A 14,041-nucleotide genomic window follows, 5' to 3' on the forward strand; every position below is an offset into this window, starting at 1 on the left:
TGAGAGGGTAAATTTATTGTTCAGATGCGCAGAAGTCCCATGTACAGTAAAACTCACCTAAACCATCATCGTATAAACCAGATATTCGCAGTCACCGGACAAAAAAGTCCCAAAGTTTTTGCATTGTTTTTCATATATAAACACTGTATATAACTGATTTTATACAATGGATTTTCGCTCACTATCGGATAAAATGTCCCATCTGATCGCAAAGTATTTCCATTAAAAACCCCGAGCAGGTCTGGATGTGCAAAGTAACAGAGGTACAAATTAAGTTCAGCACTCTGACGTGCCGATTTGAGGAAAGTGGGACCGGAGTCATTTCTGTTTTAAAAGTCCGACAGTTTATTTTTTCAAACCATATTCAGACTGGGACCTGAAGCCTGACGTGCACCTGTTAAATCAAACACAAACAGCTTTCATCCTTTGTCTGCCATCATATTATAACCATTTTTACAGTGTGCAGGCTGATTAAAGTAGATCAGGAAAGTCCACAACTTTACAGCATGAAGCTGGAAAAGAAGAAAATGTCCAGCTTACACTTTTGATTTGGAGGTGATGATTGTGGAAAGAAAAAATTGTTGAGGTCAATTAGTCCAGAATAAAGTATAATCCAGAGACAAAACTGTCACGCATGTCATTGCCTGACACGGAGTTACAGAGCTGCAGCTGCATAAATCAGGCGTTAAATTAATTAAATACATCATCATAAATTGTAATTTATGACAGCTTACACTATTTTTATATTTATTTTAATAGCACTTGTACCTGGATGTGTTGCTGTATGTGGTTAAATGATTAAAAAACAAAAGCAACAACAAAAAAAAAAGGTTCATTCAGTAGTTCAGCGCAGTTGGAACCAAAATGGCGCCATGTTCTGAGTTGACGCCACTCTCAGTTAAGGCACTGTAGTTGTGTAGATGAGCTGATGAATTTTGTTGGTGCGTGTGCCATGAAAACCTTTTGCCTTCAGTACTTGCTGTGGAGCAGATGAGCTGATTATATTTTAGGGTTGTTTTGTGCTCCTATTTGTATATTAATGACTGAGGTGAATTGAGTCATGAACACTGATTCAGTAACAGTACAAGGTAAACACTTGACATTTAACCACAGTGGATGAACTTATTCCATTTTAGGGTGATTTGGTTTTATAGAACTGCATATGAGGACAGAAATGAAGTATCCTGTTTTGTCCCCCCCCCCCCCCCCCCCAAAATATCTGTGACTGGAGAATCCTTCTCTAGCAATCTCCTCCAGCATCAGGTAACACATGTTTAACTTTGGCAAGTCCATTACTGCATAATTGCTCCTGTCTGCATATTTCCTGTCTGTGTAGGTGCTGATTTTAACAATGAAAGCAGCCTTTCCAAAGTCTTACGCTTCTGCTGCTGTGCCGGTATGATCTACTGGGTTACACATTCTGTGGATGGATCGTACTAGGACCCTACCACGAGAAGGTACGTGACTCCACACACACACACACACACACACACACCACACACACACACACACACACATCACACACACACACACACACACACACACACAACACACACACACACACAGTAGGAGGAGAGCAAAAAGATGTTGGAGACCTGAAGTAGGTTCATGAGTCTGCAATCCAAGGGTTAAAAAAAAAAAAAAAAAAATCACATTTTAGTGTAGTGACACCCTGTCTCTGACAGGAGTTAACCCTTGCATATGGTGCATCAGGAAACTATTCACAGCGCTTCACTTTCTCCACATTTTGTTATGTTACAGCCTTATTCCACAATGGAGGTAAATTCAATTTTTCCCTTAAAATAGTCTACTCACAACACCCCATAATGAAACATGAAAATGTCTTTTGTGTTTTTAAATTTTTGCTAAGTTTATTAAAACAACAAACTAAGAAATCACATGCACATAAGTATCACACCCTTTGCTTAATAGTTTGTTGATGCACCTTTGACAGCAATTACAGCCTCAAGTCTTCTTGATCTGCACCAGTCGTTGGGGCAGTTTTGCCCATTTCTCTTTGCAGCACCTCTCAAGCTCCATCAGGTTGGATGGGCAGCGTTGGGTGCACAGCCATTTTCCAGATCTCTCCAAGCTGTTCAATCAGATTCAGGTCTGGGCTCTGGCTGGGCCACTCAAGGACATTCACAGAGTTGTCCTGAAGCTACTCTATTGATATCTTGGCTGTGTGCTTAGGGTCATTGTCCTGCTGAAAGATGAACCATCACCTCAGTCTGAGGTCAAGAGAGCTCTGGAGCAGGTTTCCATCCAGGATGTCTCTGTATATTACTGCATTCATCTTTCCCTCAATCCTGACTAGGTCTCCCAGTTCCTGCTGCTGAAAAACATCCCAACAGCATGACGCTGCCACCCCACCATGCTTCACTGTAGGGATGGTACCTGGTTTCCTCCAAACATGACACCTGGCATTCACACCAAAGAGTTCAATCTTTGTCTCATCAGACCAGAGAATTTAGTTTCTCATGGTCTGAAAGTCCTTCAGGTGCATTTTAGCAAACTGCAGGTGGGCTGTCATGTGCCATTTAAGGAGTGGCTTCTGTATGGCCACTCTACTACACAGACCTGATTGTGGGGTGCTGCAGAGACGGTTGTCCTTCTGGAAGGTTCTCCTCTCTCCACAGAGAAATGCTGGAGTTCTGACAGAGTGAGGATCGGGTTCTTGGTCACCTCCCTGACTAAGGCTCTTCTCCCCAGATGGCTCAGTTAAGACGGGCGGCCAGCTGTAGGAAGGTCCTGGTGGATTTGAACTTCTTCCATTTATGGATGATGGGAGGGCAGTGTGCTCACTGGTACCTTCAAGCAGCAGAATTGTTTATCTACCTTTCCCAGATTTGTGCCTGGAGACAATCCTGTCTCAAAGGTCTACAGACAATTCTTTGACTTAATGCTTTTGTTTCTTTGACATGCGCTGTCAACTGTGGGACCTTATATGTAGACAGGGTGTGTGTCCGTTTCAAATACATCCAGTGAACTGAATTTACTCCAGGTGGACTCCAATTAAGTTGTAGAACATCTCAAGGATGATCAGTGGAAACAGGATGCACCTGAGCTCAATTTTGAGCTTCATGGCCAAGGCTGTGAATACGTACATACATGTGATTCTTAGTTTTTTAATTTAATTTTTCACATTGTCATTGTTGTGTGTAGAATTTTGAGGAAAATTTATTTCATTCATTTTGGAATAAGGCGTACATAGCAAAATGTGAAAAAAAGTGAAGCACTGTGAATACTTTCCAGGTGGACTCCAGTCCTGCAGAGGTTAGATGCCATATCATAAATTTCTATGCAGCTGCAAGTGTATAAGTATCTTAGTTGGATAGTACATACTGTGATATACTTTTGAGGGAGAAACCTTTAGGGAAAGTCTTGCATTCCATGTCATGTAGAAATGAGATAATTTTTACCAGTTTTATGATGCACTGAGCATCATTATAATCGTAAAATGGACGAGCAATCGTGAAACCAGCCAGTTGTTCAGCTGTAGTTCCCGTGATTTATAAGAACAGTGTAATTTTTTGCTAGTTGTATGATTCTTTCTGACCAGAGCTGTTATCATGACTGGACATTTCGCTTGCAGATGACTGAAATTGTAGTTTATCACATTTGAGTTGTATAAGTATTCAGTTAGTAAATTGTCATTGAAGTAGTGTGGACTGCAATGTTGCCCCCTCCTTCCAAAAAACCCCTCCTTAACAGCCCAGGAGAAAACTGAGGGTCCACCCCAAACAATTTAACCATGTAGCCACTAGAGGTCAGTATGACTGGTCCATTGGAACTCCAGGTTCACAGGCAGAAGCTCAAGATATTTAGTGCTCAAGATAGGATACGCGATTGTTATCACATTCATGCATGTTGTACGCACACATTTACACAAAGATTTGTAACCTTGTTTCTGTTTTAACCAAACACACTTATCCAACCCTAAATTTAAGGTTACAGTTCACAGTAAACTGTGTTTTTAAAGCTGTGTCAGGCCTGGTCTGGGATCATGCACTGGTCACATGTCGTTACAGTCACCACACTGTGGAACCACCCTATGTCCACCCAAGAAGATCAATGGTCCATCACCACTTCATAAATGTATTAATAAATTTGTCACAGGAAAGTGATATTTGGACATCCTCTTGGCCTTTTTTGGTTGGTGAGGCACGTGTGCACTAGATCACGGTCAGTGTAGCACACCACTTGGCCATAGTGTCCTAACCGGTGTTCTCACAACGCAAGTACTGTGCATCCTCTAAGTTTCTAAATAAACCCTCATTTCATATAAAGATGTTCCAGAGAGGCATCTTGCCCCATTTTGCTATTTATAAACACTTTCTGCTACCTTCCAATAACCGTGTAGCAGCACTGCACCTGATATCATTTTGTCACTACGGTTATCAGGGCACAGATGTGCTCTTACTGTTTACATGATGATGGCTCTGACCATGTTTGTAACTGTATCAGTTGAAAACTAGCAGGGTCATTCCATGTCAATTCAATGAGGGCCTTACGCACTTTCTCAGATTTTCTTCAAATTTTAATCAGATATTCCCAGACTATTCAGAACAACAAATCTGAAGTTTGAGGCCTGTAGGCCAAGTAGTTTCTGAGATATGGCCAATTTAGTGTGCATGGGGTCTGCCGTTTTTTTTAGGCAAAAATTATGGTCGTCATTTCTGGAGCTATGTTCAAGGTACAATATCTCAGCAAATAATGGACTTAGAGGCCTGGACGTTTCTGTGGCAGTTGTCATGGACACCCAGACTTGGACTATAGTCAAACAACAGACATTAACACTAAACTGTGTTTATGTATGCTCAAACTATGGAAAATATTACATTGACTATTGCGAGTATCCATGTTTGAGACACTGAAGCATACCATTACACTCAAAGATGCTTCTCCATTTCTTGGCTCCTTAATGCCAGCTATACTGGCTATGAAATATGTAAATCTGGCATATCTGTGGTAAACAGTTATTGAAGAAACATCTGAAATCTGAAAAAAGCATTTTGTGGTCGAATTTTATTAGAAGAAAAGCTCACGTGGGCAGTGAATAAAACTCTTCAAACTGATTCCATTTTGAAGGTATTGATATCTACTTTACGTGTTATAAATATGGCCTTCTTTATAAAAGTCCTTCCTGGTTAATTTAAGCATCCAATTATGGCTAATTTGTGCACTCACAAATGTATTTCTAGTGCTGAAATGACAGTCATTTTAATTGTGTGCACACACTGCATTCATATGATTCATGGCACACCCCAGAATGCTTGCACATAGATCTGCCAGGGGGATTCCCCAAGGTTTCCACGGTTACTAGGCTTTTATCCACAGTGCACAAATTAGCCATAATTGGATGCTTAAATTAACCAGGAAGGAGTTTCATAAAGAAGGCCATATTTATAACACATAAAGTAGATATCAATACCTTCAAAATGGAATCAGTTTGAAGAGTTTTATTTACTGCCCATGTGAGCTTTACTTCTAATAAAATTCGACCACAAAATGTTTTTTTTTTTCAGATTTCAGAGGTTTCTCGCACAATAACTGTTTACCACAGATATACCAAATTTGCACATTTTATAGCCAGTATAGCTGGCATTAAGGAGCCAAGAAATGGAGAAGCTTCAGTGTCTCAAACATGGATGCTCGCAATAGTCAATTTATTATTTTCCATAGTTTGAGCATACATAAACTTCACAGATTAGTGTCAATGTCTGTTGTTTGACTATAGTCCAAGTCTGGATGTCCATGACAACTGCCACAGAAAATGTCAGGTCTCTAAGTCCATTATTTGCTGAGATATTCTACCTTGAACATGCCTCCAGAAATGACGGCCATAATTTTTGCCTAAAAAAACGGCAGACCCCATGCACACTAAATTGGCCATATCTCAGAAACTACTTGGCCTACAGGCCTCAAACTTCAGATTTGTTGTTCTGAATAGTCTGGGAATATTTTATTAAAATTTAAAGAAAATCTGAGACAAAGTGCGTGAGGCCCCTCAAATATTTGTTCAATTGACATGGAATGACCCAGCAATAACACATGCTGCCCCGTGTAATGCTTTGTGTTGGGTGTAAGATGGGGCCAGGGCCCTGAAGACTTGGACCCCAATTCTCCTGCCAAGATATCTGCATCGCTAAATTCTTCTGCCCAGTAACTTTGCCACTCAGTGCACATTTCAATCACATGGATCAAGTTCCTAAAGGCATTAATGTCAACGCTATCTGATAAGTAGGTGTCTCAATAAGTTGGACATTTTTCATTACATAGAAATATACTTCTGATGGCTGAGTCCTGAAAGACATTGAAATCCTGGAGCTCAGTCTTGATCCAGGACAACTGCAAACTTGCACACTCCTCTCTCAGCTTCTTAAGTACAGCAATCCATTGATTCCACAAAGATCACAGTCTTGTGTGCAAAATAAAAGTCAGTAAAACTTTCCTTGTGAAAAAGACACCCAAGTCACTGGACTCCAAGACCTTCCCTAAATCAGAATTCAGCAGTTTGTTGCACCTGACTCTTTGCACAGTCAGTGAGCCCTTTTCAGCACAGTTTCATTATCTATGTGGAACAGTAGAGTCCACAAAGGAGTGTCACCTATGGGACAGGTGTCAATCACCAAGTGAAGCCGTGACTCATGGTATCACTGTATTAGGGGTGTACCCTGAGACAACGCAAAGACACTCAGAGTGCCTAAACCCAAGCCTTAATATGCTCATTGAAGAGAATAAAATCTGACAGGCAGTCACATGTTTAAAACGGCCTTTTATCGTATGTGGGGAAAAGAAAGACAGGGGTAAGCATCACCACCTCTGGGCCCGATGGCCTACAAGGGAGTTACGTATTTCTTCTTTATACTATCCTCGACCATTTCTGCTCTCCTGTTAGGAACAATAAGGAACCTAGTAGACTCTGAAAAACAGAATTTACAACAAGTCAAGTGCAGTCACACCGGATGTTTTGCTCAAGGGATACCACATTCAACAGCCGGGACACCAAATGTTGACAAGCAAGGGAAACGTGTGTTTAGCCATCCTTGCCAGTTAAGATAAATTATTTACGGAGGTCCATTCAACAGTGGGCGTCCACACAAGTGCACACAGGAGAGACAAATGTGTGAGATCAGTGAACCTGGGTGAAGTCAAATGGAGTGTGATGCGGTCTTAACCACAGCAACGTGACTGTGCTGTTGCATATGAAAAAAAAAAAGGTTTAAATTCATTGACTGTCCAATGCTGGCGTGAAGTGTATGTCACGTTATTTACATTATGGTTTCTGAGGTTGTCCCCTGTTATGTGCTGTTAAGCCCTTCTATGAGCCTGTGTGTATTTGCTGAAGGAATAAACAGAGGATGTTCTCAATGCTGCCATTGCACACATATACAGAGATACTATCACTGTGTGAAGAAACTTGGCTTCTTCCCAATGTTTGTGTGGTGCTTATGCTCGACCTCAAAGACATCTGTCTTTGTTTGCTTTTCGTCGTCTGTGTTATGCGTCTGTCAGCTGTTGTACCTTAATGACTTCCTTCTAAATCATTGAGAACTTGTTCAGTGTATTAAAAAAATACCATTCGGCTTTAGTTGCAACATATGGGTATTTTGGAAAACCACTTGCACAGTGGTTGGCAGTCTCAAAGAGGTGCTGAGGAGTAACACAGGCATACCACAGAGACCTGTACTGGTGCCATCTCTTTTCACAGTTGTCATTTATTTTTGGCAGAGGTCAGATGTCTGAGGTCTGAGCTGTGTCATATGGTGCAACATTTTACAACCTGGGCTCTATATTTAGATGTTTTTGGAGTTCATTTGCTTGGGACAAAAAACTAATTGAATGGGTGTAGTATTGATTTGAACACTGATACTGTCATGGGCCAATAAGCTGTGTAATGCCTTTGTAAAGGGCAAGCTGGAAACACTTGGAGTAAGCCCCTTCTTTTTACCACTGAGCAAGTGAAAATGTCAATACAAGTGCCTGGTAGCTTGGAGCAATCCCTACAGCGGTAACGTGCATGTTTGTCATTAAATGTAAAGACACATTGTAAGATCACAGTTTTAAAAGTTAGCTGCTTACCTGAGTGTCACCTTCATTTGATAGGAGTGCTGTTGTCCAGTGAGTCTTTAAGTTATTTGGTGATGAGGGACTTTAGCTTGAGAAATATTATGACTTGTGTTATAATCCTATCTGCAGACGTCTTTTAAAGATGTAGAAATGCTTGATTTACTAACCAATTTTTTGTGACGTCTGTTTTCGTTGCCAATGGTCTTGAATTTTTGCTTTATCTTGTACAACTTTTAATGACTGTGCATTTGTTTACCATTTATTGACCACTTTCAGAATTCTCAAATCATAACTCTTGTGCACGGATCTGTTTTGTTCCAGTTTGAGGGTCTAAGTCGTGTGGCGGAGTGCTTGTTCTCCCTGTTGAACGGTGATGATATGTTCTCCACCTTCGCCCAGTTGAAGGACAAAAACACTTTGGTGTGGTTCTTCAGTCGTGCTTACCTCTACTCCTTCATCTCCCTCTTCATCTACATGGTGCTGTCACTCTTTATCGCTCTCATCACCGATGCCTATGAGACTATTAAGGTACTTGTACTTTTCCTGATTGGTCACTGTGTCTGAGTTGAGGAAAGATTTTGGTGATTGGGGAAGTTGGCTTTTTTTTTTTTTTTTTTGTGACCACTGAGCAACTATGAGAGCAAAGTCTTTCACAGTCCCAAACTGACATCGTTTGAAGTATCATTTCTCAGACCTGCACTGCGCATCTACATTGAGTACGGTCAGGTACATAAATATTTGGACAGCGAAACAATATTTGGAAATGTATCCCTGTACAACATCACAGTGTAGTTGAAAGAAATATTTTGGGAAAATATGTAATTGCAACTTTTTCTGAAAGATATTGTGATTTGATTTGTAGTGTAATTTTTGAAAGTCAAGCTATGTACATGTAAAGCATGGGGTATAGCATTACTACTTACAAGATCCTTGAAGTATTAGTATTAATAGTATATAAATATTTTGTCAACATTGTTTGACAGATGATAGCATCTCATCAATCAATCAATCAATTTTTTTATATAGCGCCAAATCACAACAAACAGTTGCCCCAAGGCGCTTTATATTGTAAGGCAAGGCCATACAATAATTATGTAAAACCCCAACGGTCAAAACGACCCCCTGTGAGCAAGCACTTGGCTACAGTGGGAAGGAAAAACTCCCTTTTAACAGGAAGAAACCTCCAGCAGAACCAGGCTCAGGGAGGGGCAGTCTTCTGCTGGGACTGGTTGGGGCTGAGGGAGAGAACCAGGAAAAAGACATGCTGTGGAGGGGAGCAGAGATCGATCACTAATGATCAAATGCAGAGTGGTGCATACAGAGCAAAAAGAGAAAGAAACAGTGCATCATGGGAACCCACCAGCAGTCTACGTCTATAGCAGCATAACTAAGGGATGGTTCAGGGTCACCTGATCCAGCCCTAACTATAAGCTTTAGCAAAAAGGAAAGTTTTAAGCCTAATCTTAAAAGTAGAGAGGGTGTCTGTCTCCCTGATCTGAATTGGGAGCTGGTTCCACAGGAGAGGAGCCTGAAAGCTGAAGGCTCTGCCTCCCATTCTACTCTTACAAACCCTAGGAACTACAAGTAAGCCTGCAGTCTGAGAGCGAAGTGCTCTATTATTGGGGTGATATGGTACTACGAGGTCCCTAAGATAAGATGGGACCTGATTATTCAAAACCTTATAAGTAAGAAGAAGAATTTTAAATTCTATTCTAGAATTAACAGGAAGCCAATGAAGAGAGGCCAATATGGGTGAGATATGCTCTCTCCTTCTAGTCCCCGTCAGTACTCTAGCTGCAGCATTTTGAATTAACTGAAGGCTTTTTAGGGAACTTTTAGGACAACCTGATAATAATGAATTACAATAGTCCAGCCTAGAGGAAATAATGCATGAATTAGTTTTTCAGCATCACTCTGAGACAAGACCTTTCTGATTTAGAGATATTGCGTAAATGCAAAAAAGCAGTCCTACATATTTGTTTAATATGCGCTTTGAATGACATATCCTGATCAAAAATGACTCCAAGATTTCTCACAGTATTACTAGAGGTCAGGGTAATGCCATCCAGAGTAAGGATCTGGTTAGACACCATGTTTCTAAGATTTGTGGGGCCAAGTACAATAACTTCAGTTTTATCTGAGTTTAAAAGCAGGAAATTAGAGGTCATCCATGTCTTTATGTCTGTAAGACAATCCTGCAGTTTAGCTAATTGGTGTGTGTCCTCTGGCTTCATGGATAGATAAAGCTGGGTATCATCTGCGTAACAATGAAAATTTAAGCAATACCGTCTAATAATACTGCCTAAGGGAAGCATGTATAAAGTGAATAAAATTGGTCCTAGCACAGAACCTTGTGGAACTCCATAATTAACTTTAGTCTGTGAAGAAGATTCCCCATTTACATGAACAAATTGTAATCTATTAGACAAATATGATTCAAACCACCGCAGCGCAGTGCCTGTAATACCTATGGTATGCTCTAATCTCTGTAATAAAATTTTGTGGTCAACAGTATCAAAAGCAGCACTGAGATCTAACAGAACAAGCACAGAGATGAGTCCACTGTCCGAGGCCATAAGAAGATCATTTGTAACCTTCACTAATGCTGTTTCTGTACTATGATGAATTCTAAAACATGACTGAAACTCTTCAAATAGACCATTCCTCTGCAGATGATCAGTTAGCTGTTTTACAACTACCCTTTCAAGAATTTTTGAGAGAAAAGGAAGGTTGGAGATTGGCCTATAATTAGCTAAGATAGCTGGGTCAAGTGATGGCTTTTTAAGTAATGGTTTAATTACTGCCACCTTAAAAGCCTGTGGTACATAGCCAACTAACAAAGATAGATTGATCATATTTAAGATTGAAGCATTAAATAATGGTAGGGCTTCCTTGAGCAGCCTGGTAGGAATGGGGTCTAATAAACATGTTGATGGTTTGGATGAAGTAACTAATGAAAATAACTCAGACAGAACAATCGGAGAGAAAGAGTATAACCAAATACCGGCATCACTGAAAGCAGCCAAAGATAACGATACGTCTTTGGGATGGTTATGAGTAATTTTTTCCTCTAATAATTAAAATTTTGTTAGCAAAGAAAGTCATGAAGTCATTACTAGTTAAAGTTAATGGAATACTCAGCTCAATAGAGCTCTGACTGCTGAAAAGAAACCTGGGGTTGTTCTTATTTTCTTCAATTAGTAATGAGTAGAAAGATGTCCTAGCTTTACGGAGGGCTTTTTTATAGAGCAACAGACTCTTTTTCCAGGCTAAGTGAAGATCTTCTAAATTAGTGAGACGCCATTTCCTCTCCAACTTATGGGTTATCTGCTTTAAGCTATGAGTTTGTGAGTTATACCATAAAACATCACTCAGTCAGTACCCTTTTAAAATTATTATAGACAGTGTTACTATTCAGCAAATGTGCAGTCTGTGAAATCTTACACTAATCTATAATAAAAACTTCAACTTTTCAAATTGATTTGATTGCATTGTGCTGGCGTTGGCAGTAAACATGGACTAAATGGGGACAGCGGTTTACTAATGTGGATCAGCACCCTTTTAAGGTTAATATTTCAGAAAAAAAATGTAATATTGCTTTGATGGACGGGAGCTTTTTGATGTGTTATGAATCACTGGAATAAACGGCCAAAGAAAATAAGCTCAGCTCTGTTGTTACCCATGTTATTCCCACAATTTTACAAGTACTGATTAAGCTTACTTTTTAAGTGTTCAATTAGCGTTTGTCTTTAAATATTGTGCAGATCTGTTGTGCAGTTTTGACTTTTTTCAACTTTCCCCCCTAAAGAATTACCAGAAAAATGGATTTCCATTGACAGACTTGCAGAAGTTCCTCACAGAGCAGAAAGATTTTCCTCTTGCAGAGGAGACCAGTCAGATGGATGGACACGTCAGATACTCCATGTTCTGCTGTCAAAGGTAATGTTGGTACTTGCAATAATGATGTTACACTTTATACAGTAGTGTTCAGAATAATAGTAGTGCTATGTGACTAAAAAGATTAATCCAGGTTTTGAGTATATTTCTTTTTGTTACATGGGAAACAAGGTACCAGTAGATTCAGTAGATTCTCACAAATCCAACAAGACCAAGCATTTATGATATGCACACTCTTAAGGCTATGAAATTGGGCTATTAGTAAAACAAAAAGTAGAAAAGGGGGTTTTCACAATAATAGTAGCATCTGCTGTTGACGCTACAGGGTTTTCACAATAATAGTAGCATCTGCTGTTGACGCTACAAACTCAAAACTATTATATTCAAACTGCTTTTTTTAGCAATCCTGTGAATCACTAAACTAGTATTTAGTTGTATAACCACAGTTTTTCATGATTTCTTCACATCTGGAAGGCATTAACTTTATTGGTTTGGAACCAAGAATTTGCTTGTTTACTAGTGTGCTTGGGGTCATTGTCTTGTTGAAACACCCGTTTCAAGGGTATGTTCTCTTCAGCATAAGGCAACATGACCTTCAATTATTTTGACATATCCAAACTGATCCATGATACCTGGTATGCAATATATAGGCCCAACAGCATAGTAGGAGAAACATGCCCATATCATGATGCTTGCACCACCATGCTTCACTGTCTTCACTGTGAACTGTGGCTTGAATTCAGAGTTTGGGGGTCGTCTCACAAACTGTCTGCGGCCCTTGGACCCAAAAAGAACTATTTTGCTCATCAATCCACAAAATATTCCTCCATTTCTCTTGAGGCCAGTTGATGTGTTCTTTGGCAAATTGTAACCTCTTCTGCACATGTCTTTTATTTAACAGAGGGACTTTGCGGGGGATTCTTGCAAATAAATTAGCTTCACACAGGCGTCTTCTAACTGTCACAGCACTTACAGGTAACTCCAGACTGTCTTTGATTATCCTGGAGCTGATCAGTGTGTGAGCCTTTGCCATTCTGGTTATTCTTCTATCCATTTTGATGGTTATTTTCCATTTTCTTCCATGCGTCTCTGGTTTTTTTTGTCCATTTTAAAGCATTGGAGATCATTGTAGATGAACAGCCTATAATTTTTTGCACCTGCGTATGTTTTCCCCTCTCCAATCAACTTTTTAATCAAACTACGTTGTTCTTCTGAACAATGTCTTGAACGTCCCATTTTCCTCAGGCTTTCAAAGAGACAAGCATGTTCAACAGGTGCTGGCTTCATCCTTACATAGGGGATACCTGATTCACACCTGTTTGTTCCACAAAATTGACGAACTCACTGACTGAATGCCACACCCCCTTTTCTACTTTTTTTTTTTTTTTTTTACTAATAGCCCAATTTCATAGCCTTAAGAGTGTGCATATCATGAATGCTTGGTCTTGTTGGATTTGTGAGACTCTACTGAATGTACTGGTACCTTGTTTACCATGTAACAATAAGAAATATACTCAAAACCTGGATTAATCTTTTTAGTCACATAGCACTACTATTATTCTAAACACTACTGTAATATATATATATATATATACTTACTGGCACCGTAGCAGAGGTAGTGGCCAAGTGGTTAGTGTGCTTGGTTTCAGTGTGGAAGGCTCCCGATTCAAACTCTAACCCCTGCCACATTTCTCCGTGTAACGTGAAGTTGTCAGGAAGGGCATCCGGTGTAAAACCTGTCCAAATCAACATGCAGATCCACCAACCTCTGTGTTCTGGGTGCGCCCAGCACTTTACGTGTTTACGTGTCATACGCAGCGTTCTCTGACATCCATTAGTGCTGTCTTTCTAACCCAGAGAAGCTCAGAGATTCCATCCTCCAGCTTGGAAAAAAATACCTTATTCACATTTTTTTTGTCAAATTAGTTGTTAGCAGCATCACACATCAGCAGAAATGTCTGCTGATTTCAGCCGAGTTCTTCTTCTTATTCAGGAGATGCCACAGCAGATCAATCGTCTCCATCTCACTCTGTCCTCTGAATCTTACTCTGTCACACAAGCCACCTGCATG

General features: G+C 40.0%; 1 protein-coding gene and 1 long non-coding RNA gene across 2 annotated transcripts in view; one reads left to right on the forward strand and one right to left on the reverse strand.

Moving 5' to 3' along the window:
* The window catches only part of LOC117518696, a 28,129-nt gene extending 26,629 nt beyond the window's left edge, over window positions 1-1,500 (reverse strand). The window contains exon 1 of the long non-coding RNA XR_004563042.1: window positions 1,467-1,500. This is a non-coding gene — a long non-coding RNA (uncharacterized LOC117518696). The remainder of the gene's footprint in view (window positions 1-1,466) is intronic.
* Window positions 1-14,041, forward strand: part of mcoln2 (mucolipin 2) — a 59,510-nt gene that overhangs the window by 22,287 nt on the left and 23,182 nt on the right. Inside the window, 5 exon segments of the mRNA XM_034179919.1 lie at window positions 1,337-1,370; window positions 1,373-1,405; window positions 1,408-1,457; window positions 8,395-8,601; window positions 11,882-12,012. Of these exon segments, the coding sequence (XP_034035810.1) occupies window positions 1,337-1,370; window positions 1,373-1,405; window positions 1,408-1,457; window positions 8,395-8,601; window positions 11,882-12,012 (455 nt within the window).

The sequence above is a fragment of the Thalassophryne amazonica genome, chromosome 10, assembly GCF_902500255.1.
Source record: "Thalassophryne amazonica chromosome 10, fThaAma1.1, whole genome shotgun sequence".
Taxonomy (NCBI): Eukaryota; Metazoa; Chordata; class Actinopteri; order Batrachoidiformes; family Batrachoididae; genus Thalassophryne; species Thalassophryne amazonica.